We start from the raw sequence: 26,358 nt of genomic DNA on the forward strand, positions 1-26,358 counted from the left end.
GTCCTGTCCTCCGTACATGTGTGTGCACATCTCCTGTCCCCGTACGCATGCACATCACCTGCCCCCCCTTCCGAACACAAATAGATGACAATAGATCTCACCAAGGCGAGCAGCGCATGCGCTGCGTCGCTAGGCAAGACCTAAAAAGGAAAATGCAACAGGCTTGTTCTAGTTATACACTCAGGATGAGGAATGACTAGACTTGTATAATTTCATCAGTAGAGCACTAGCCCAGTTAGGAAATATCTGAAGGCACAGATCTTTAAAGAACATCACATCACTTTGAAGTAGCAGTCCTCCTCTACTTTCAGAACCCAGCTGCCCTTGCAACCACATTTTTACAGTATCCCTTTCTTTGACCATATACAGTGCTCCTCTTCCTTTTGGCTAGGTTTGCGCAATACAAGTACCACATACATACATATGGGGTTTTTAAGCAGATGGAGAACAGGTTTCCTCATGCGCTATATATTACTGTTCAGTGGAATCTCCATTAGTTGTCTGAGGATTTCTCTGCCATTTTAGCCCTTGCAGGTACAAAGATGAATTCATAATCACAATCAAAACACTAATAAAAAAGAGATTTTGGATCAGCCCCCTTTAGCCATTACTTTTTTTTAAATGGTCCTGATCTGCTCCCAGTTAGAATAGGGTAACGCCCATACATTGACTTTATTTCCTGCCTTTTTCACTGTGGAGCCGAACCACAATACACCGATTCGGTGTTTGAACTGCCACACATTATGAGTGATGGCATTTTGGGTATTTATATGTGGCTCCACATTGGGCAAAAAAGCTATTTTCCAGCCAACACGTGACACTCAACACTGGCCTTTTAGGGGGTATGCAAACGTTGACGTTATGGATAGAGACAGAAGTGTCACACTGGCTGTACATTCATGCCAGTCCTTCCTCTCTATTTATGCTCATCTCAGACTTAACCTCTCCTGTAATATACAGCACCGGTAGCAGACATATTGAAAAAGGTGCTCGAAGCCTTGTGGTGAGTAGACTTGCCAAAGGAGACTGTCTGCTCTCCCCTGCTTTGCCCTTTTTTCCCCGCTTAGGCTTAGGCAACTTTCCCTCTCTGACATGCTCTTTGAAGCATCTGCAGTACTCGGATTGTACATACATGACTGGGGCGGGAAACTTGATCATACTCGTAACGTTCCATCAATTCTTCCTCTTTGTCAGTGCTCATCACCACCCATAACTCTTATGTTACATTAAGTCACCTAAAGCAATTTAACAGTCATGTTGGAAAAGGTGTTTGAAGTCCGTCGGTTGGTCTGCCAACTCAAGTGCTTTGTCCTGTCCCCTCTCCCTATTATTTGCCAAGTTTATTTTACACACCCTTCACCGCTGCTGCAACAGAGCCTCTTGCAATAGTATCTATCTGCTGCCAGTGGAAGCAAGCCCATGCTTTAATCGTCACACTGTCTCAAGTGGCTCTAACTGTTGATTAAAGGTGGGCTGTGTGTAAAAAGGTGAGGGTCCATTCTATTCTAAACACTTCAGTGAGTTGAAAGGCAGAAAACATTGAATGAAAGCTATTCTGTGGGCTTTGCATTAAATCACTGTGTGTAAAAAGGTGAGGGTCCATTCTATTCTAAACACTTCAGTGAGTTGAAAGGCAGAAAACATTGAATGAAAGCTATTCTGTGGGCTTTGCATTAAATCACTGAGTGTAACTGGCTCATCAGTCATCCACTTTATATATTCCAAACAAGCTTCCTTTGATAGAAATATTAACTGGGTTCATGTTAATTGCTGATACACCGCTGCAAAATGTTGGCTGACCACCCATAGTGGATTTGTTACCAAGAAGAGACTAACTTCTGCTTCACACGGCTAGGGGCAGTCAGGTTGGGCAATTTGTGCAGGGTTATTTTTTTATTTTTATTAGTTTCAGTGAACATCAAGTACATGCATATATTTAACTTGTACATCATCCAGTAAAATGTCAATATCTGCGTATGTATGACTAGAATATCATAACAGGTATACAGTGGTTTTGCGTAACATTAGAGGCCACGCCGTGATATCTTTCAAAATACAGTGGTTAAGGCTAACATTGGAGAACTCCTCCTTTACATATAGCTCAATATGCTTAGGCTGTCCTCGTTCATTTTGCCAGATCGCTGTGCCTATTCCCACTATTTTGACCTAAATCAATTTACCTCAATCATGTCCTCGTCTGGGTTGTGTTGCCATATATAGTTCAAATGGAGCCCAAATATCTCCAGGTCTGCTGTCGGCTAGCATTAGAAGCCAATATTCAGTTAATTGCTCTTGATACCATGCAATGCCCATGACCAGTCATTAATCGTTGGCACAGGAGCATGCCCACAATGTCTGCCTGTATGGCGCTTTGCCAGCAGGAGCATCATAGCAATACGTTTGTGCGCTATGGGGGGTATATTTGCCACATAGCCTAGCAGAACCCCTTGTGGCGTGTTGGCTACTACACTGTTAGTAATAGCTTCAACTTTCATACATACATTCCTCCAATAGGTGGCTTATTTGTAGGCATCACCAGGCCAGGTGCAAGAAATGGTTTAGGCGTAGCCTATAATCAGGGGCAGTGCTGCCGTTTAGGTGCAGCAATGGTGCCACTGGCGATTGGATATATTGACACCTAGAGCTCCTTGCCAGTTGCCTGTGCCCTGGGTGTGGTAGCATGTGCCGTTGTCTATATAGTGGGCCAGCTCTAATAGGCATGCAGGATATGTGTTGCAACCAGGTGACAACCAGGGTAGCAGTGCTTGAAGCTCTCAAGTTGGTAGGAATTCTGTGGGGCAGCGGTCCCACTTTGAAATGAAACGCAACAACTATTGCTACATCAGTTAGGGCCCACATGGGGAGGAGGGCAGGAGTGTTGAGTGAACGTAACAAGGGGAATACGAGGTCCAATAATCCCGCCCTGACTCGCAGTGATAAGGATAATTACGAGGAACTTGGAGATAGAATGAGAGCATTTAAGCGGTTTGATGGGAGGAGAGACTATTGGTGGAACAAGAGATCACTGTTTGTCCACTTCTCACTCGAAGAGGGTAGTGCAAGGGTCACCAGGGGTCGCCAACAGGAATGTAGAGATTATAATTATTTTCCTAGCTGAACCCCATGTTAATGGTAGTTATTATAAATGTTCATCTGCGGTTGGCAGGGTGATTCTTGGTGGGGATCCTATGTCTTGCAGGAGGAGTGAGGAGGTGTCCTCTTCATCTAGATCCACTGTAGAAGAGTCCGAAGAGGGCTGTAGTGGTTCTCGAAAGGTAGTTGCTGCTGTGGGGGCTGCAGAACGCCAGCTGTCCTGGACCTGCTTCTGGGATGTGGTCATCGAAGAAGATCACACATTTACAGCCTGTTTCTGATGTAGTCTTTGTCACCGTCTAGGTGAGCAAGGTGATCTTTGCAAGAGCATCTGCTTGGGAAGATATGCCCTGGCTCTCCGCCCATTCGCAAGCCGCATTCACTTGTAGTAAAACAGTACTCTTCTGCCCTTTCTTCACCTTCAGTTTGGCAGGGAATAGTATTGTTGAATTTAAGCCCATATCTCTGTTTTCTTTTGACCCTCAGAAAATACTTCTTACCCTTAGAAAAGAGGCCTGCTGGTGGTGGTCCGTGAGCATGTTGTCAGGGAAGACAAGTATTCATTGGTTGTCTTTCTGGAGCTTTTCTGTCTGTCTTGCTGCTCATAAAATCGCATCTCATCTTCAGAATATACAAATTTGACAACTATTTACCTTGGAGAAGCACGTGGAGGAGGGTGAAGAGCTGGCACCCAATAGACCCTTTCAATGGAAAAGAAGGAAATGAGGTCCTGAGGTGAACACAGTCTTTGAACCGTGTTTTTAGGTAGCTCACCATGTTGTGACCCTTGGAGCCCTCATGTAGGCTAACTATAAAGATGTTACTCTGATGAGATCTATTCTCTGTGTCTTCTGTTCAGCTCTCCGGGAAGCAGACCTGCTCTGCTAAATCCCATTGTTGTTGCTGGAGATCTGTGGTTTGCAATTAGTGTCTTCTCTGACTGGGTTGTGCTTTCTGCAAATCTCTTGTAATTAGTTAGTAACCAGTTTACGATGGCCACCACATCTACTTTTGTCTCATGGGAGATCCTTGTTGTGTATATGGCCAGAAGTATGGCATCAAGTTTGTCAGAGTCCATAGCTGATGTGCTAGGCAAGACAACTTCTTTTACTGGGAACAGCAACTCTGAATGGCTTAGTTCTGTCCATCCTTAAAGGTGTAGCAATCCAGTATTGGTATTCTTGTTGTATAGTCAGCAGAGGATCAGGTAATAAGAGAGTCATGAATAAAAAAATATATATAAAAAAGCGCTACTGCAGGTGGCAGCGCTGGCTGCATCATAGCACTTTTTTTTTTTATCTTTAAGTTGTGTTGCACAGCAGCAAAGCTGCTGTGCAACATGTCTAGAAAAATAAAAATAAAAAACATTCATAAAGCCAGTAGTTATCATAGGCGAGACCTTTGGCTTTCCCATAGCTTGTTAGGTTCTACACCTGTAAATACCAGAAAGTTGGGCAGTGGGCTGGGGAAATATGCCCAGTGGGTTTCTTAGGCTGGTTGGTGGATTAGGTTGCAGCACAGCTGATTTTCTATTCTATTGCTAATTGCTAATCCCATTGATCGAAATGCAAGGGCCTCTCTGATTGATCATAATGTGTGCTTGGTTTCCCCATTATATGTATTTCAATCTTTGAACAATACCGAATAAATTGATAATCTAGCCGATTCCAATAATTGCCACATGGGATGATTAATGTGACCTTCTCTATAACCTTTAAGACCCATAAAAAATTAAAAATGATTTCTCTTTATCTGTGTGTTGTTGTGAAATGTAAAATAGGATTTAATCTAAAAGTGCCAGAAAATTGAGAGTTTGATGCCACTGACCATTAAAATGTTAGCAAACCTTTCTTTTTTGTTTTCTACAAAACTCTACTTTGCCCCAGTGCGCAGTTAGCTTAACATATTGAGAAAACAGCTCTTGATAATTTAAGAAAACATGTAATAACACGTTTTTGGTAGGATGTACATAAACAGTTTGTATTAATGCTGTATTGCTCATGCCTTCACCAACTTTGGCCATTTTCAGAGTAGAGTCACTCTTTTGTAACTTTTTATAAGCAGCTTGTTGTGGTACAGTTAATCAATGCGATTTTTCTTTCCTTAATTCCTTCCTTCCATAGAAAGATAACACCATTAAGTGGGTTTCCAGATGGGACTATATTTTGGAAAGTATGCCACGGACAAACATCCAGTGGTTTAGGTAAGTGTGAGTTCTTTATCGTGCTCTTTGAAGAATAATCTTCAGACTACAGATTTTATAAGCACTTCTGTTGCATTTTTGTGGCGTTCTTTGAGGGTTCTCCGTTTTAGAAGCACTAGACCGGGTATAGACATGAACACGAAGACAAACTAGAATTACCGTCCAAATTAGGCCACACAGGGCTGGCACAAGGCCCTTTTTTAAGACAATATGATTGCTGGGTAAAATTTAGGGGCTAAGCTGTGATATCCATCTAGAGCTTCCAAGATGGTGGCTTTATTTTAGGTACTCCAGCAGCGGATCGCATCTATGGGCTCATATTTCATAGAGACACATTGGACTGAGCATATGGTTTATCGACTAAACTTTTCAAGATCAGAGGTACATTTTGTTTTTTCCTTCGGTCTAATCCCGCCATATATGTGTGACGGGACACTATCCTCTCACCTAATGTGTGTTTAGCTTGATGTATTGTTGGTTTGTTTTCTTTATTATCTTGAAAATTGAGAAAAGAAGTTTTAAAAAAGTGCATTTCTACCTCTGTAAATCTGCCCATAAACCTAAGGTCTGTGAGATTTGTCGTTAAAAAGCACTTTAAATAACCAGTTCCTAAGGCAGCTTCAGAGCCCCTTCAGAGACACTCTGCTCCTTTCCCGAAGGGACCGATGTTTGGTCTATCTAATGTGGAACCATCTACCTTAAAAGCCTCCTCATCAAAGAAGAGGTATGAAAAGAACATGAACGTTGCCTCCATTAGCTAAGATGTTAATACAAACATTGTCACCTTTGACTTGTCAGCCATCGATGGAAGACTCCACTTAATGACATGGCTCCATTTTGTGATAAATTACGTAATGGTTGTAGAGAACAAGCCAAAGCTATCCTGCTGGAGGGCGTGGGAAATTCTTCAGCTTTTATAAATGCATGCCTTGACCTCTTAAATGCGGTCTTCGGATAAATAGTAACATGTGCCCTATTGAGGAGATCTGGTTTCTCAGTACTAATTTTAGACCAGAGGTCCAATAAAATGTAATTGATATGTCCTTTGATGGTGAATACCGTTTTGGTAAACACGTGGACAGTGCTCTTCAGACAATCAAGACCTATACATGTACAGCCAAGTCACTATAACATCAGTAAATGCGGCAACAATACTGCTTTTATAGAAGGCATGATTATGGCCAGAGATCTTTTCACTCAGGACATTGTTCTTCCTTTTATCTATGTAGGCTGTGAAAGCAACTTGGGGTTCTAATCCAGGTTTTTCCTTATTCAGAAAAAAAACATGGACTGGAGACCTTTTTAAGATCTAAGGGAACTAAACAAATATTTAAGAAAGCTAACATTTACAATGCTAACAGTTTGCGATGTGCTTCAATCCTTGAACAAAAAACATGTCCTGGCCTCTATAGGTTTGGAGGATGCATAATTTGGTCTGCTCACCCATCAGAAACATCAGAAGTATGTGCGGGTTCACAGCAGACTGTCAACGCTATTAATTCAACGCCACCCAGTGTGGCTTCACTTCAGTGCTCAGACGCTTTCATAGAAGTCGTTTTACCCTTAATGCATTAAAAGTATTTCAAGATAAAAACTGACGTGTGACAACATTCTATTATATGAAAACTCAAGTAGGGGCAAAATTCAAGCCGTAGCCATTGGAAGCACACACATTATGGTAATGGGTCCTGTGATACAACATCAACTTGACAGTGAAACTTGTCCAAGGCTTGCAAACATCTGATTCCCTCAGCAGGTAAAACGTAGGCTGTGAAAATTGGGAGTTAAGCTCAAATCTGTTAAATGTAATATTCCAATGGTGGGGCAAATCTAAATTAGATCTATTTGCTACACCAACCATCACCATATGACGAACGTTTGCAAGCAGGTGGTGGAACCCTAATTCTATAGGGAAATAGTTTTCAATTCCTTACCTGTCTTACTGTCTATAACATCAGCAAGAAGAAAGATAGGGAATTGCTAGCTCGAAGAGTTTTCAGCAGGGTCACGCTCTGGCTCTTTGGTTCTCTACCAACTCCCTCATGCACGCTCTGGCTCTTTGTTCTCTATCGACTCCCTCTGGTGCGCTCTGTCTCTTTGGTGCTCTACAGACTCCCTCTGGCGTTCCTTCAAGCCCATTAAGAGGCCTTCCATCTGGTTTTCCACTGGCAGATTCACAGTCTGTTCCCCTGGACCATCTGAGCCACTTCTGCCCTTGGCTCTAGTCCTGATGCTGCCCCTGCTCACACCAGGCCCGGGTACATCAACGCTGACCTTGCCATCTGAAAGGTGGTTAAGATTGTCCTCTCAGTTGCCGACTCAACGCTGGTTTGACTTCGACTGACATTACAACAGAATTAGAAAGAGATTTTCGCACTCACTTTACCACAAGGCAGGCAATATTGCATACTCTCCCTTTTTGGGATGGACTTACGACCAGGGCGATGAGTTCGCTCGGCCCTATGCCAATTACAATTAGTATGAGGACTTGAACGTGGCTAGTTGGCTAGATACTTCTTGTGAGACAGCCCTTTTCTCACCTTTACTCTACTTCTGGCACTGCCAAAGATGCATCGGCCTCCTACGCCATGGTTATGCGTGAGGCGGCTGTAGTCCTTGATCTCCACCAAGGAGGTAAAATAACTGTCTTGACCGAAGTCCTGCCGCCTGGTTAGACTACTTTTGAGCCTCTCCTTCCCTTCAATGAAGCCTTGATGGGTACCCTTCCAGGCACTTAGGCAAAGCCTTTTTCCAGGCCCTCAAGTTAACTGGTGAATTGCCAGACACTATTGGTTTGCTCCAAGCAACCCGGCATTTTTGTCATACCACCCCTCTTTGGAGTCTTATAGTGCAAGCGTCCACTAGTCAGACCAACTCCAGCAATTTCCTTACCGCTCCTTGTGACAGGAAATCCAAGAGAGTGGAGACTTTCAGGAAATGCTTATTCTTTGCATCCAGTTTGGCCTCCTATTTGTTGGGATGCTATACTCGTGTCCTTTGGGACTCAGTGGAAAATGCCCTCCTCCGTGGTCTGGAAGACCTTTGCCCTGTTTTTTCTCAGGCTATTCAGGATGGAAGTGATGTGGCCAAGTTCACAATCTGTCGGGTTTGAACATCACTGGCTCCATTGGGCATGTCATAGGCAACCATTTTTAGGTCTCGCCTGACCCAGCGCATGCGCTGGTCTGGCGAGACTTATTGAGAGGGCTCCAAAAAGTGCTACCAGGCCAGCCTAGAGCTTGATGTTTGATCGTGATCATTTTCACTTTCGCGGCCGCATGGCCCCTTTGCATAGCCAATAGGTCTCGCTTTTGGGACCTTATAAGTATTTAGTTATGCAACTGTTGCATGGCTAAACGGTTATAAGGTCCCAAAGGCGAGACCTATTGGCTATGCCAATGCTTGTTCCATTTGTCGCCATGATTGGCTGAGATCACTTAGATTCTCGGGTGACGTTCAGTCCTCCTTGATGAACATGCCGTTCGATGGGACTAGCTTCTTCAGGGACAAGGTCTGCCCTTAAATTTTTCAAGGGCTACCACTTGCTTTCTGGGCCTGTCTACCCAGCCTCGTCAGCAACAATTCCAGCGTTTCTTTTGTGGCTTTTGATGAGGCATTCCTTACCGCTAGCTTGTTCCACCTCAGCAGGCAACCCAGCAGTTTTGCCTAAGAACGTGGTACTCGCTGCCCCCACATCCAAGGTCAGCCTGCTTCTTAGTAATGAAAACAAAGGGGTCCCCTATAAATAACAATGTGGAGTGGGACGGGGGAAAACATACAAGCAGAAAAAAGAACAACCCACTTCCACAAATGCTCAACCTAGAGGGATGCCTTTAGAAAAAGTGACACAATCCTTTTTTAATTATTAATAATAAATCTTTATTTTATTTGCAGATAAATAAAAACCAATAAACTTTCATCACTTTATATGCAAGAAAATCAACATATTTTTACAAAAGGTTGCCAATCTTCCTAAAAACAAAAGAAGACACCATTCTTGCAGACTACATCCATACCATTCATACTATACATACCAACATTAAAAATATAATCATGAAAACATTTTGCAGCTCCATAGTATTTCACTCTTTTTTTTTTAAATGGATTACTTCAATAAATACAAAGTTGTCAAAATCAAGAAAACATAACAGTATGCAATCCGATAGACCAAGCTCCGTTTTTGACCAGAAACAGTTTTTCTGTATGCACTGTACATTCACATTTTTTTAAATTCTATTTTGCCAATATATAGAGGCATCACAAGATTTTTATTTCTTTTGCTTTCACATTTCTATTTTCTTGGTGCCAGCACACCTATTTCGCAGGTGCCAACATACATGCGGTGAAGAGTGAACAGACCACACCTTCTTCAGGGCATAACACTGCTTAATAAAAACACACACAGAGCAGGCCAACCAGTATCTAAAATAACAGAAACAAATACAATGAGTGCATAGGTCACGAAAGCTCCTACTGGCCTATGTGAGTACTTCCCATATTTAATACATACCGAACCAGTGCGCGTAACAACACATACTAGCATAACACCAATCAATGTGCATGAAAATCCTATATGTCCTTAGGTGACTGCTCACCTTACCTGGTTATTACATGCACCAAAGACATACTGTCACCTAGTACCAGAGATAACAAACCTAACAAGTGTCCAGACAAGCGGGCTAGATTTGTGCATTACAAAAGTGACTATACACATCCCTTAATCAAAAATGTTAGGATATATCACCGTGCAATCCTCACCATTAAATAAGGAAGAGTGTAACAGACACATTTGTCCAAACAACAGAGTCCCTAGGTACCTCATGGATACAAATGGAAACGTGGTCGCAATATCACAACGAACCTTGTAGGAATTGGATCCAAAGAAATACCTGTAGCTTGTCCCAGGCTTAAAGTAAAGAATGATAAAATAGCAATAAGCGATGGAAACCAATGTAAATATGTCTAAGTACAGCACCCCCTTGAACTGGTGTTACCTCAGGGAGACAGTCCTACTCACTATCCAGGCAACTATATTCCCATTTTAGTGGGCCATCAACCGTCTCTAGCTTCAAAGACAGGAAAGGGGTCATTCAAGTGCGGGGACCTCAGTCTCTACATACGTAGAAGAAAAAAATAAGAGCAAACTAATAAATAGTGCCTCAAAGGGGGTCTACAGAAGCTAGATGTATAAAAACAACAAGTATATACATGTATAGCTGGATACAACCAGCGTGGATACCCGCAGCATGATGGACAGGAATCGCCTTGCACACTCAGACTAAAAATGCCGACCTGGACGTGAGACACCATTTAAACTGGGAGCGTGTCCCACATGTTGTCAGAAAAATACTGGAAATAGATGGCAGATTCATGAAGGGAGAGAAAGAAATGTCGGCCATCTTACAGTATGCCCTAGCATAACTGCAGCAACTGGTTAAATAAAGATAAAGGAATGCTGCTTCACAGTGCTAGCCTCAATATCTAGTCAGTGGTTTCATAACTATTTGAACCGTAGCGATGTGGGGGCATTTGAGCTAAAAGCGTGTCTCACTTGTCTTCTGAAGAATGCAACGAGTATGTGGCTGACATTCTAATGGAGGGAGGGAGATGTCGGCCATCTTGTAGTATGCCCAAAATAACTAAAGCCTATGGTCCAATAGATGTACAGAAGGACCGCTTCCCAAGTCAACAACTTCATCAGTCTGTGTGCCATACCGAAAACAGGTGAATTTAAACTCACCCCGTTAGATGCCTATGCTGCTAATCAACCTAGGGGTAGTGCCAGCCTGACCTTATTCCAAGAAATGCTCAGAGTTACAAAGGGAATTGCTACGGTGAAAAAAAAAAAAGAAAAACAGGCTCCATAGAGTGAATAGGGGAAAGAACAATTTCACATAATACAGATAATGATTGCCTCATGCCGAACCTCTGCCTTGTATCATCCCCAAAAAGTAAAGCCAAGATCAAAAACGTTTGTGTTGCTTTTTCTGAAGGAATAATTCTAGGTTTAGCAATACTGGAGGTGGGTTGTTCTTTCTTCTTCAGCCTGCCTCTGTCCACCACATCACCCCTTCCACCGTTTCGGCAGCCCCACCTGCCAAATCTCTTTAGTGTATTCTTACAAGGTCACAGCCACCCAGGGGGTGGAATCCACCGATTCTAGCCGAGTTGGCAAGCAATCACATTGTCAATCAATCAATCATATTTATAGAGCGCTCTACTCACCCGTGAGGGTCCCAAGGCGCTGAAGGGGGGGGGGGGGGAAGGGGGGTGCTGCTACTGCTCGAAGAGCCAGGTCTTGAGGTGTTTTCTGAAGGTGTGATGGTGCTGGGTCAGTCGTAGGTGTGCGGGGAGGGAGTTCCATGTTTTGGCTGCCAGGTATGAGAAAGATCTTCCTCTGGTGGTTGTTCTGCGAATTCGTGGGACGGTGGCGAGGGCGAGGCTGGCGGAGCAGAGCTGGCGGGTGGGAGTGTAGAACGAGAGGCGGTTGTTGAGGTATTTGGGGCCCATGTCGTGGAGCGCTTTGTGTGCGTGGGTGAGGAGCCTGAACGTGATCCTCTTGTTGACGGGGAGCCAGTGCAGGTTTCTCAGGTGGGCGGATTTGTGGCTGTGGCGAGGGATGTCGAGGATGAGTCATGCGGAGGCGTTCTGTATGCGTTGCAGACGTTTCTGAAGTTTGGCGGTGGTTCCTGCGTATAGGGCGTTTTCGTAATCCATTCGGCTGGTGACGAGGGCCTGGGTGACGGTCTTTCTGGTTTCGGTGGGGGATCCACCTGAAGATTTTCCGGAGCATGCGCAGGGTATTGAAGCAAGAGGATGAGACGGCGTTGACTTGCTTGGTCATCGTGAGGGAGGAGTCCAGGATGAATCCCAGGTTGTGTGCGTGGTCCGTGGGTGTCGGTGCGGAGCCCAGTGCTGTGGGCCACCAGGAGTCGTCCCAGGCGGATGGGGATTGTCCGAGGATGAGGAGCTCAGTCTTCTCTGAGTTCAGTTTCAGGCGACTGAGCTTCATCCATTCTGCGACGTCTTTCATTTCTACCTGGAGGTTGGTTTTGGCGGTGGCTGGATCTTTGGTGAGGGAGAGTATCAGCTGGCTGTCGTCGGCGTAGGAGATTATGTTGATGTTGTGCAGGTGGGTCCTCTAAGTTGTTCGCAAAGGCTTCCCCTTACTGTTCCGTTGCTCCCCGTCACACATTATATCATCTGCCCCAACAACTGACTGAGGACCATTTCTCCATTTTGCCGAAGGTAGTGCAAGCCCTTTTGGCCAAAGGGGATATTGAGAGGATGCCAGCACAAGAATTAGGATGTGGTTGATATTTCTGTTACTTCCTGGTGCCCAAGAATGATGGAGGTCTTTGGCCTGTTCTAGCTCTGCACCCTCTCAACGCCTTCCTCCAGAACGAGAAATTAAAAACGCTCACCCTGGCCCAGGTATTGTCTGCCCTCGGTCCTAAAGACAGGATGATGGAGTTGGACCTGTAAGACTCCTTTTTCCTTTTGCCGGCCCATTGGTGCTACCTGCAGTTCATGGTGGGAGAGGAGCATTTTCAGTTTGCTGCGGTCCCTTTTGGCCTCCCCAGCGTCCCTCTGGTGTTCATGAGTGACATCGGTGGTGGCAGCGCACCTTCGGAGGTCAGGGGAACCAGTCTTGCTCTACCTCGACGGCTGGCTGTTGAAGGTAGGCTCGCCCAAGGAAATTGTTAACCACCTCCAGACTTCAGTGAACCTCCAGTCATCTTTGGGGTTCACTATAAACGTGCCAAAGTCTCACCTGACTCCTTCCCAGACACTCTTCATCGCTACTGTTCTGGATACAGTTCGTTTTCATGCCTTTCCCTAGGAACGAGAGTTCAGGACATTCAGGTTATGATCCTGATGTTTGAGCCTCTGTCCTAGATTTCAGTGGGGTTGACTTTGAGGGTGCTGGGACTGATGGCCTTCCTGCGTCCTGCTGGTAAAATCACGCCACGTAGCATATGCGGGCTCTGCAGTGGGATCAGAGGTTTCAGTGGGCCCAACATCAAGGGGACCTCTCCGGCCACTTCCAGATATTTGAGGAGACTGCAAAAGATCTGCAGGGGTGGCCACTGGACCATGAGGTGCACGGTGAAAAGGCAATACACAGCCGGACTTGGCTGCCCACAGTGACTGGGACTGGCCTTCGGACTGTGGGTTGTGGGCTAGCCAGGTGTCCAAGAAGTATATATCAAGTGGAGAGCTTCTTGATGTTTGTTCCAGACTTGGTTGCTCCACTGGAACATAATCATCACATTCCGGATCCTGGGTGTCTTGCTGTGAAGTATCAGAATCATTGTCAGTGTGATTTTCCCCCATGTCTTGATCATCTCCTTGCATGTCTTGACTGGTGTGTCTGCCATGCTCTTGAGGTTAAGTGACAGGATCATCTTGAGCTACAGTTTTAGGATGTGGCATATCTTGTGGTTTTAGAGGTGATGTATGTCATGGTTTCAAATCTGCCAGCAATGTTTGTGATAGAATTGGTTGGTCCAGTGGTGGAGAAATAGTCTGAGTAAAAATCCTTCATCATCTTTTTCAGTGACTGTAAAAAGTCCTTGGTCACCTATACTATTAATTTGCTAGGCGACCATGGGGGAAGGATCTCCGTAGCTTGACGATGGTTCTTGATATTCTTATGGCTCTTCTTCGTGTTCTGTTATCAGCAATACACTGCATATTGGTCAGGTCCTGCAGACAACCCCCGTTGTAGATGGTTGTGTAAGTAACCTCAACTAAACTCTAATTCAAAGTTGTCTAGATCACCATAAGAGCACCCAGGAGAGTTGTGACATTGGTAAGCAGCGTACATACAGTAGCTAGAGAAGCACAGCGGTATGTCTGGGTCTCCAAAACCAATATACCTCATTCTTACCACATTGAAACTTAGTCCACGATTGATCCTGGGTGCGAGCAGCTTTCACTGGAGAATAAAAAGAACTGGCTTAACTGAAGGCTACAAGGGGCTAGTCTAAGATAGTGGAGTAATTATTTTAACGATTTCTTTGTTTTTTTACTCCGCACTTCTTCTGATAAATTAGTTTGCATGTATTTGGTACAGATCTTACAGATGACACCATGTGTGGAGGCAAGCTGTGGTACTTCATTTTGGTGTAAAATCAACAAAATGTGGCAGATTTATACTTAACAGAACTTAGGTACCTGCCGTCCTGTATGTTTTTTTTGCTATTCTATTGCTAGTGGGTTACGGCAATCAAAAATGTTGTAGTAGCTGGTTACAGATCAGAGTCTGTGACTGGCGCACATGCGATCCTTTCCTGATGCATCAAGTGCATTGATCAGTAGTGGCCGAGTGGGAAGGTAGCACTGTATTGGGTATGTGCAGAAGTGGAAGTGTTTACTTGGATCTAACCTTCATCCTTCCCCCGTGGTAATTCTGCCAATCTTTTAATAAATTTGCTTAAAGGGCATGAGTCTCTTCAGGGATGAAGAAAGATACAGAGAAACCCATGCAGATTGGGGAACCATGTCCTTAAATTCAAGGACTTGAACAGCTCTCCATAAGCACAAGTGGTAACCCGTTGAGCCAAAAAAGGACATTTAGCGGATGAAAATTCAACTAAAATAAAAATGTTTGCATTTGTTGCTTCTAATCAGAAATACTTTATCGGCTGTAATTGGGTATTAGCCATTGTACTGTATATACATGTAATATTTCAATGCCAGAGGATTAAAATGTGGTACTTCATATTTTGTTTTACAGTATTACAAACTCCCTCGTAATTGTCATCTTCCTGTCTGGCATGATAGCTATGATAATGTTGCGAACACTTCATAGAGATATTGCAAGATATAATCAAATTGATTCTTCCGTGAGTAGTTTCGCTTTTTAAAAACTTTTTTTTCATTGTTAACTGTCAAATTGTGTTTTAGTTACATGTTTAACATTCACTCTGCTTGCTCTAGCATTCACTACTCCAAAGCACATTACAAGGTTTCTCTCTCATGAAGGCCTTTTGAGGATGTCTAGTAGTATGGCTCTGGATGCCTTTTGTGCCCGACTGTGGTGCTTTGGCCATCTCTTAAGGCTTTAAAACCAAAAAGGGACAGTGTTAATGTAAATGCTTGCAACAATGTGTATAGTTAAGGTATTGTATGTTACCATATGGCTATTTCGTAGGTCATTGATTTATAATGCTATATCGGCTGCTTGAGATCTTTGAGGTTAGCCATGAGCTGTGCGAGAAAGGCCTCAAGCATTTGTTCTATGTGGGCTGCGTCTGCAATGGAATCACCCTAGAGGACTGCTTTTAATGCATTCCACAGATTCATGGCGGATGTGTCTTCTGTTTAATTGTGGGCTATATATTGTGTAATGTTGTTCTTTTATATTTTTTTTTTTTAATTTAATTAAAAAAAGATATTCTTGATATTATTAACTGTCATTGAGTCTTTTATGAGAAAATCTTGGAGATGGCATAGCCGTCCCTTTCCTGGGGGATCTATAACGCAAGGGGGTCAGGGTACATGACGGGCCGTGATCAGAGAGCATGATGACACCTTGTATGGCCTCTGCCATATCCAGAAGAAAGCATTTATTTGGGAAAATTTAGTCTAGCCTGGCATTAGTTTTATTGGCCCTGAATAGTGGGAAAAGTCTCACATTAGAGGGTGTCTGGCTCTACAGGCATCCACTAGTCCCAACTCTTCCAGAAGGGCATTGCTTACCGAGGAGAGCGTCTCAGCAGTTCCTTACCTAGATTGATCCTCATCTGCCACACTGTCTAATAGTAAATTGAGGTCTCCACAAAAATAATTGGTGCTGGGGACCAAGCTTTGAGGGTACATATAGTCTGTAGGGAAGTGTTCTTGTCCCTGGTTGCAGCTATAGCTAGAGCTCAATGTTAGAGGTTCATCTCTCAAAGTTCCTTTTAATGCCACCCATCAGCTGCTTTATCTTTGAGGGTCCCTTCTGTCACCGTTGGGCATCTATTGTGTATTAGTATCCGTACTCCTGCTGTTTTCTTCCTTCCGAAAGAGAAATATTGTGCAGGGAAATCCCTGGATTTCATTCGAGTTTAGTCCTCCTATGGGAGATGGGTGTTTCGAATGAGCCCAATGTCTACTTGGAGTATGTTGAGTTTATGCAAGACAGAGTGCTGTTGGAGTGGATTGTTGAGCCCTTTGGCATTATATGTAGTGATGTTAAGTTTGTTTCTGGCCATTAAAGTGTAATGAGATTTGTTCACTTTCTCCTAATGTCCCCACCCATGTAATGTGTAGTCCTTTTCGGTAATAAAGCAGACAACGCTTTAGAGCGTTTCAAGGACTGACGAGCTTTGGCCAAGTCCTTGGGCCTCTCCAGCCACCCTGCGCAGTCTGCTTTTCGCCCCTTATGTGGCTACGGAAGGGGTGCCCCGCTACGTCCCGCCCAGAGCCACTGGCCGCAGCAAGTTACCCAACCTTCGCGCGGCCGGGGACGTGGAAACAACCGTCGTGGTTCCGGGGGCCAGCGGGCGGGCCTGTCCACCAACCCCCCCACCTCTGCAGCAGCCTCCAAACCTTCCTAGTCTGACATTTCAGGCCCATCAAACGCCAGTGGGCGGCAGGATTCGCCATCACCTCCCCCACTGGTGCACCATCACATCGGACAGGTGGGCTTTGCAGATAGTACGAAGGGGCAACTCCCTCCCCTTCGAGGCTACCCCTCCAGCCATGCCACTGCAATACCACCGCATGTCGGAGGATCATCTGGCCCTTCTCCAGCAGGAAGTTACAGCTCTCTTGGCCAAGGGAGCCATCGAGCGCGTTCCTGTCCCAGAAGTAGGTGGTGGTTGTTATTCCCACTACTTTCTAGTCCCCAAGAAGGACAAGGGCCTGCATACTATCTTGGATCTCAGGAAAGTCAACCGCTGTTGACGCTTGCTCAGGTATTGTCTGCCCTCGACCCAGAAGACTGGATGGTAGCGTTGGACTTGCAGAATGCTTATTTTCACATCCCTGTCCTTCCGGCCCGACGGCGTTACCTGCGGTTCACGGTAGGCCACGAGCATTTTCAGTTTACCATGCTCCCCTTTGGCCTTACCAGCGCCCCTCGGGTGTTCACGAAAGTGATGGCGGTGGTTGCAGCTCATCTGCGCAGATCAGGGGTTTCAGTCTTCCCCCTATCTCGACGACTGGTTGTTGAAGGCGGGCTCGCCCAAGGCAGTCGTTTCCCACCTCCAGACTACGCGCGACCTCCTGCATTCGCTGGGGTTCTCCACCAATGTGCTGAAGTCACACCTGATTCCCTCTCAGAAGCTCCTCTTCATCGGAGCGGTTCTGAACTCGACGCGGTTCCGGGTCTATCCTCCCGAACAGCGAGTTTGGGATATTTGGGCTATGATTCCGATCTTGCATCCCCTATCCTGGGTTTCGGTCAGAATGACCCTGAGGCTGCTGGGCCTCATGGCCTCCTGCTGGTCGATCATGCCAGGTGGCATATGTGGGCTCTGCAGTGGGACCTGAAGTTCCAGTGGGCGCAGCATTGGGGGAATCTGTCAGATTGCGTCCAAATCTCGGAGGGCACTGTACAACAATTGCAGTGGTGGCTCACGAACCAGGATTGGGTCAACGGCAGATCCCTCTCCCTTCCCCAACCAGAACACACAGTAGTGACGGACGCATCCCTTCAGGGATGGGGCGGTCACATGGGAGAGGCGGAGATCAGAGGCCTCTGGTCTCTTGCGGAGTCCGGGCTCCATATCAACCTTCTGGAGCTCAGGACGATCCGTCTTGCACTCAAGGCATTCCTTCCCTCTGTCTGGGGAAGAGTAGTGCAGGTGTTCATGGACAACACCACCGCCATATGGTATTCCAACAAACAGGGTGGGGTGGGGGTCGTGGATCCTATCTCAGGAGGCCCTCCGCCTCTGGACATGGCTGGAACATCAGGGCATATCCCTGGTGATGCGACACCTGGCAGGTTCACTGAACGCTAGGGCCGACTAACTCAGCCGCAGGTGTATGATGGATCACGAATGGCGTCTTCACTCGGACGTGGTGCAAGGTCTCTTTCGACAGTGGGGGGAGCCTTGGTTAGATCTATTCGCCACCGAAGAGAACGTGCAATGTCAGCAATTCTGCGTGTTGGAATTTCCAAGGTGGCACTCACTAGGCGACTCTTTTCGTCGCAAGTGGAGTTGCGGTCTGTTGTACCCCTTTCCGCCTATACCACTTCTGCCCAGAGTGCTGAAGAAGATCAGGCGCAACCGGACCCAAGTCATCCTTGTGGCTCCGGATTGGGCATGAAGAGTCTGGTATCCAGAGCTGCTCAATATGGCCATCGATCTTCCGACCCATCTGCCTCTTCGGGAGGATCTTCTGTCGCAGCAACAATGGACGGTCCTCCACCCGAACCTGTCCAGCCTCCACCTCCTTGCATGGAGATTGAGCGGCGGCAGTTGACGTTGTTTGACCTGCCAACCCGAAGTCTGCGATGTAACCTTGGCAGCCAGGCATCCCTCCACTAAGACAGTATATGCCTGTTGGTGGAACAAATTTGTGGCATGGTGCACAGCAAAGGCTGTGGATTCCCTCTCTGACCCTCTTTCTGAGGTTCTCTTGTTCCTCATTTCTTTGACCCAGCAGGGCTCTTCTCTGGGCACTATCAAGGGCTATCTCTCGGCCATCTCTACTTTCCTTCGGCTTCCAGATCAGCCTGCTCTTTTCAATTCCCCGGTAGTCAATCGTTATTTGAAAGGCATAACTCACCTCTTTCCTCTTATTCCTTTTATGCCTCAGTGGGACTTGAACCTAGTTTTAACTTATTTAATGTGTGCTCCCTTTGAGCCGCTTCACAACTGTCCTTTGAGACTTCTGACGCTTAAATCTGCATTCCTGGTTGCCATCACATCTGTGAGAGGAGTGAGTGAGCTCCAGGCTCTTTCATCTAAGCTTACTTTCCTTTCTGTCCGTCTGGACAAGGTAGTTCTCAGGAATCGTTCAGGACTCGTCCATCCTTCCTGCCCAAGGTTGTCACTGCCTTTCACATCGGGCAGTCCATCACTTTGCCCACCTTCTTTCCACATCCTTCGAAAGAGGAAGAGAGGCTTCACTGTCTGGACCCAAACCGTGCGCTTTCATTTTATCTGGATCGCACCAACCAGTTCTGGGTGGATGACCAGCTCTTTGTTGGGTATGTTGGCGCCAAGTAAGGTCGGGCCATACACAAGCGAACTATCTCCCGATGGGTCGTTTTGTGTATCAAGGCCTGCTATTCTCTGGCGAAGAAGGAGCCTCCAGTGGGGCTGTACGCCCATTCCACCAGGCCGACTGCAGCAACTACTGCTCTGGGACGAGGCGTTCCTCTGACATCTGTCAGGCAGCTACAATGGCTTCGTTGCACACTTTTACGAAACACTACTGCCGTGACAGTAAAGTCCGGAGAGATGGCTTCTTTGGCCGTTCCAGGAGTTTCTGGTGTGATCTTGGTTCGCAGACCCACCTCCGGGGATAGTATTGCTGGGGTATCTATTCTAAGGTAAGGAATCTATAACTAACGTGTTTCTTTCAGATAAACAAGTTACTTCCCTTCGGTAACGATACATCTGTAAGAAACATTAGTTAGTTATAGATTCCTTACCACCCCACCCATCCTCCCTGTTCTGCGAACTGATTTCTAGGGTTAAGGATATCCTTTCAGGGCCCTAGTTTTGTGCACCAGTGGTCAGTGTCTTGCATGGCTCTGCATTTCTGGCACGGAAAGTCGCGTACAGGACTGACTTCAGCATTCGAGGGCGGCGTCTAAGTAGCTACCGCAACGTCATCCCGGCAACATCACGCAAACGACTAACGCGGAGCCGACCGACGCCACCTTCCAACACGCAGAGGTACTGCTGACGAAAAACTTCCTGCATCCTGTCTGACGCCTGGGGATAAGGGAGTAATTCTAAGGTTAGGAATCTATACCTAACTAAGAAATGGGGGGGGTTATGGATGGTTCAAGCCCCGGGAGGCACGAGGGAGCAGGTGGAAACAGTAGGGGGGAGGTAGGGCTAAACGGAAAGCCGCAATGAAGAGAAACAGTGAAGGGGGTGAATTGTAAACATGTAGCATCGCTGTTTGCTGCTGCTCTCCCCTTCCGCCGCTCATTTTCTTGCTGCCGTTTCACCCAATACTTTCCCTCTCGCTTGCCCCTCCCATCTCCGAGACCTACTTAATAGAGGCCACAGCGTGGACGCTCTGCCGGAACTCTGGTTCTTCCACCCCACTACAGACCTCCAAGCCCTGGATCTCTGGTGTATCAATAAACTGCAGCTGCACATCTCCACGCACCACCTGAGGACCGTTCTCCTGCCTGTGGTGTCGCTTCACTTGCAACACCGAAGCAACCAACAATGCCAGAGACACCGCAAACCCGACTGCATCCACCACACCAACCGAGACCGTCATGGGACTGATTCAGTGCATTCTACTCAATACACGATCACTTGTCAAACATGCAATGGGGATCTGGGACACGATCTCATCCCTCACCCTAGACGTCATCTTCCTCACATAGACCTGGCTGAACCCCGCCTCCGCTCTGGACATTGCCATCGCCAACCCCAAGGGCTACAAGATAACACTCCGGCACCGATTCAACAAACACAGCCGTGGAACTGCCATCATCTACAAGGGCACTATCCGTGGCACAACCTCCTCAGGTGACTCAACCCAGATAATGGAGCATCTCAACTGCCAACTTCACACAGACGAAAAAAGCACCATCAGATGCACCCTTGCCTACAGACCACCAGGATCACGCCCTAGTTTCTGCAATTTCATTTCTCACCTCATGACCCCAATCACTATCAACTCCTAGCACTACATCTTCCTAGGGAATCTCAACTTCCACCTCAACGAGCCCAGCAAGACCAACACAACCGGCCTCCTGGAAAGCATGATCAATATCAATCAACTCGGTATTTGTGAAGCGCACTACCCACCCGTGAGGGTCTCAAGGCGCTGGGGGGAGTGGGGAAATCGGGCAGCTCCGGCTTATCCGAAGAGCCAGGTCTTGAGGCTCTTCCTGAATGCTTGCAGTCTGGGGGTTTGTCTGATGCTGAGGGGGAGTTCATTCCAGGTCTTGGCCACGATGTAGGAGAATGATCTTCCTCCTGTTCTGCGTCTGTGGATGTGTGGGATTTCGGCCAGGGCAAGGTTGGCGGAGCAGACGCTCCTCTTGGGGGCATAGAAGGAGATTCTTTAGTTGAGGTATTGGGGTCCAGTATTGTGGAGGGCTTTGTAGGCGTGTGTGAGCAGCTTGAAAGTCACACTCTTTTCGACGGGGAGCCAGTGGAGGTCTCATAGGTGCTGGGTGATGCGGTTTTGTCGTGGGATGCTTCGGACAAGTCTGGCTGCGGTGTTCTGGACGGTCTAGAGTTTTTGGAGTAGAGATTTGTTGATTCCAGCGTGGAGGGCATTTCCGTAGTCCAGTCTGCTAGTTATGAGTGCATGGGTGACGGTCTTTCTGGACATGGGGGGGGGGGGATCCATTTGAAGGTCTTACGAAGTATGCGGAGGGTGTTGAAGCACGTGGAGGATACGGTGTTAATCTGTCGGTTCATGGTGAGGGTGAAGTGGAGTATGATGCCAAGGTTTCGGGCGTAGGTGTGGAAGAGTTTCCAAGGGTGGGTGCCTACCAGGTGCCACACCAGGTGTCGTCTCACGCGGAAGGGGTGGATCCGAGGACGAGGACTTCAGTTTTCTCCGAGTTGAGCTCCAGGCAGCTCGTGCTCATCCAGGATGTGACTTCCTTCATTTCTTCCTGGAAACTGTGTCTGGTGATGTCCGGTTCCTTGGTGAGGGAAAGGATGAGCTGGGTTCGTCGGCATAGGATACTATGCTGAGTCTGTGTTTTCTGACAATGGCTGTGAATAAGGCCATGTAGATGTTGAAGAGCCTGGGGCTGAGGGAGGATTCTTGTGGTACTCTGCATCTGATCTCTGTTGGTGCGAAGAGGAAAGGTGGGAGTCTGATTCTTTGAGTTCGGCCGGTGAGGAAGAAGCGGATCCAGTCTAGGGCAGTTCCCTGTATGCCAGTGTCATGGAGTCTGGTGGCTAGTGTGCAGTGGGATATGGTGTTGAAGACTGCTGAGAGGTCTAGTAGAATTAGGGCTGCCGTGTGACCTTGGTCGAGGAGAGTGCGGATGTCATCCGTGGCTGCTAGGAGGGCTGTCTCGGTGCTGTTGCTGCCCATCCGGATTGAGAAGTTTCAAGGATCGAGTTTGATTCTATAAAGTGTGTGAGCTGATTGTTGACGATCTTCTTGGCGACTTTGGCGGCGAAGGGGAGGAGAGAGATGCGTCTGTAGCTCTTGAGGTCCGTTGGGTCTGCGGAGGGCTTCTTGAGTAGGGGTTCAACTTCTGCGAGTTTCCAGTCATTTGGGAATGTGCTTGTTTTGAGGGTGCAATTGATTGTCCATCATAGTTCAGGTGCTATGGCGGAGTCGGCCCTGTGAAAGATGTGCCGTAGGCAAAGGTCCTTGGGAGCTCCAGAGTGTATGCTCCTCAAGGTCTTTGCAGTGTCTTCTGTGGTGACAGGGGTCCAGGCGGTGATGGTCAGCTGGGTGGCCGGTGTTGTGTCGGTGTCTTGGTTCTGTTCGTCGAATTTGTCGTAGAGAGTCCTGATCTTGTGATGGAAGAAGGAGCTGAGTTTGTTTAAGAGGTCCTGGGAGAGAGGGACGTCACAGGTTTCGCTGGGGGGTTTGGTGAATTCTTGTATGATGCTGAAGAGTTCGTTGGAGTTGCGGAAGTTTCAGAGGATCCTGTCCTGGATGAAGTTCCTCTTCGTGGATCTGAGTTGGTGGTGGTCTGTCATGGTGGTCCTATAGACGGTGCGTGCTTCCAAGGTTTTGCTGTTCCTCCATGCTTTCTCGAGTCATCGGCTTGGATTCTCGGAGGTCCATTGTGAACCAGGTAGCTTTTGTGGTGCGTCGTTCTGGAGGGGGGAGTGTGTTTGCGCAGTAGGCGATCCATCTGTGGAGTTCGTTGGCTGCAGAGTTGGCATCGGCCGTGGTGGGTGGAGAAGTGCGGCTGAGGGCAGAGTTGAGGTGCTCTTCGGTGATCTTGCTCCAGTTTCTGCGCAGGGGCGAGGTGTGGGCTTGTGTGCGGTGGGTTTTAAGAAGAAGTGGATGCAGTTGGTGGTTCGTCCAGAAGGGCTGCATGGTGTGACCGAAACTAATGTTTTTTTTCCCTGCAAAGCAACTTGTTACCGACCGTACCCACATTGCAGGACACACAATTAACCCCCATCTTCATGTCCAGCGACAGTCGAGTACAACCACGTTTCGCAGCACACCTGGACCGGCCTTTGCAACGTCCACTTCCCCATCTCTGGACGTACCAACACTGGCCCCTAGGTTCATACCCATAAACTGGAAAAAGATATCGGAAGACCAGTGGAACAACGCTCTCAACTCCCACCTCTCAAACATCCCAGGCTGCAAAGAACTTTCCCCAGTGGATTCCAGAGTGTGCTGACACAATATCCCCCCCACCAAGCCAGCCAAATCTAAAGGACTTGCCAGAAGAGCCAGCTGGTTCACTGCAGAGCTGAAATCCATCAAACGCAACTGCTGATAACTAGAATGGAAGTGGCATGCTAGCAAAAAGACAGGAGACTATTCCACTTTCAAGACAACTCTCCAGCAGTGCCACCTCCTCCTGGAAAAAAACAAAGAATGCCGAAGCAGACCCCCATAGAAACCATCACAAACCACTGTAAGGAGCCCTTCACCATCATGAAGGAGTTCTCCAACCCCACAGCCGCCAAGAACGGCATCACCCCCTCGCAAGAACTGCGTGACACTCTAGCGGACTTCTTCCACAACAAGATCTCAGTCATCTACGAAAACCTCAAACCCCCACCACTGACTGCATCAGCCTGCTCATACCCATCAACACATACCTGATCACATGCTCACCCAGTGGGACCGACTAACAACTCAAGTCACAAACTACATCATGAACTCCATGCACTTTGGAGTACCCACAGACTCCTACCCCCACCACATCTTCAACTTTTAGAGCAAGATGATTGGTGACAAGCTCAAGAAATTCCTGAACACCTCCATCTCGGCCTCCTTCCCTGAGGACTGAAACACACTGAAATGAGGCCCACCTGAAGAATCCATTTGCCGACCCAGCAGATCCGAAGAACTACCGGCCCATGAGGGTGCCGCCCTTTCCAGTGAAGGTTCTCGAGAAGGCAATCAAGCAGAAACTCACTGAGCCTCTGGTACACAACAACCTCCTGGACCCCTCTCAATCCAGATTTTGAACCGACCACAGCACAGAGACAGCCCTGATCAAAGCCACCGCCGACATCTGGGCCCTCCTGGACTGCAGCGAAACAGCAGCCCTCATTCTCCTGGACCTGTCAGCCGCCTTCAACCCGATCTCCCATTATCTCTTTTTCAACAGACTCTATCATATTGGAATCCAGGGAGACCTGCTCAAATAGATCGCTTCATACCTCAGAGGAAGAACCCAGAGAATCCATCTCCCACCGTTCACCTTGGAACCCAAGAAGATCTGCTTTGTCCCCATCAGCCCCACCCTCTTCAACACGTACATGACCCCCTCCCCGACCAACGCCGTCCGAACGCATGGAATCAACATCATCTCCTACGCCGACAACATCCAGCTCATCCTCTTGCTCTCCGAAAGCCCCTCCACTACCAGAGCCAACTCCCCTCGATGTATGTTGAACGTCGCCGACTGGATGAAGGACAACTGTCCCAAGCTCAGCACTGAGAAGACGGAAGGCCTGCGGAACTCGGCCCATCCCCCGCCCCAACAGACCACACCCACAACCCTGGCATCTTCTTGGACAGCAAGTTATCTATGAAGAAACCTGTAAATGCAGTCTCATCTGCCTGCTTCCAATCCCTATGCATGCTCTGCAAGATCTTCAGGTTGTTCCCGGTGAGCACCAGAAGGGCCGTCACATAGGGCCTCATCACCAGCAGGCTAAACTATGGGAACACACACTACGTAGGAATCCCTGCATGCCTCCTGAAGAGACTACAGACCATGTAAAAACAAATAGAGCATAGTCTATGAAACCTAAAATATGGAAAAGGAGCACACACAACATTATCTTTAATAAATTGACATCCCTCAATAATAACCTCCTTCTGCCCCTTAGGGACATGTCAGATGTTCAAGATCTTACAAGCCACTACACCAGCTCCAGGAAGAACATTCTAGACTCAGTCCACCTCCCTTGCAGCTCAAAGGAATGTCCACAAAAGACTCTAAACCATGGTACAATGGTAGCCTTAATGCCGAAAGACGTAATTTAGGACTAGCTGAACGAAAGTGCAGATCCTCACCTTCCCTTGAGGCACCTCAAGCATTTGAGAGATGACTCAGGAACTCCTATTACAAAAGCATTAGGAACTCTAAAGCAAATTTCTTCAGAAACCAACTAGGTCAAGCAAGAAACAGACCAAAAAAGCTTTTTGAGCACATTGAACTAAAATCAAATGGCCTATTCAGTCCTTTCTCAGCTGGACCCAGCCTGTTTCCAAATTGTGAAGAATTTGCCTCCTTTTTCCTTGAAAATACGGAAAATATTAAATCTGATCTGCAGAGGGCTCTGGAACAGTCTCCTTGCATCTCTCTCCAGCCCTTCCACTTCCCAGGCTGCAGTACTCTCAAGTCTCCCAGAGCAGATCCTCAAAAACAGCGCTTCGTGGTACTCTTTTAAAACTGCGCGGATACACTCGGTTTTAGAAACGAGTTAGCGCGTTTCAAAACGAACCGTCGTGATTTTACACTCTGTGAATTATCTTTATTAACTCTCACCTGCCTAAAGCCCTGCTGCTCTGCCCGCCCCGGTCCATCACGGCCTGTGCCGATTGTGTGGAGGGCGTGGCCGGGCAGACAGACGCACTTCCCGGAGCAGAAGGGGAGGAGCTAACTTCACTCCTCTATTTAATTTCATGTGTAAGCGACCGCGCACTGACACAAGGAGAAAGAGTATACACAAGAGTATGTGCTTTTATTCTTTTATGCGCTATGCTTTTAACCACATGTTTGTATCCGCGCAGTTTTA

At 47.1% G+C, this 26,358-nt stretch overlaps 1 protein-coding gene across 1 annotated transcript in view; it reads left to right on the top strand.

Moving 5' to 3' along the window:
* Nucleotides 1–26,358, top strand: part of LOC146829304 (transmembrane 9 superfamily member 2-like) — a 669,393-nt gene that overhangs the window by 300,446 nt on the left and 342,589 nt on the right. The window contains exons 8-9 of the mRNA XM_085607971.1: nucleotides 5,217–5,296; nucleotides 15,039–15,147. Coding sequence (XP_085464097.1) covers nucleotides 5,217–5,296; nucleotides 15,039–15,147 — 189 coding nt within the window. The remainder of the gene's footprint in view (nucleotides 1–5,216; nucleotides 5,297–15,038; nucleotides 15,148–26,358) is intronic.

This window comes from Triturus cristatus, chromosome 5_2 (genome assembly GCF_964204655.1).
Source record: "Triturus cristatus chromosome 5_2, aTriCri1.1, whole genome shotgun sequence".
Lineage (NCBI taxonomy): Eukaryota > Metazoa > Chordata > Amphibia > Caudata > Salamandridae > Triturus > Triturus cristatus.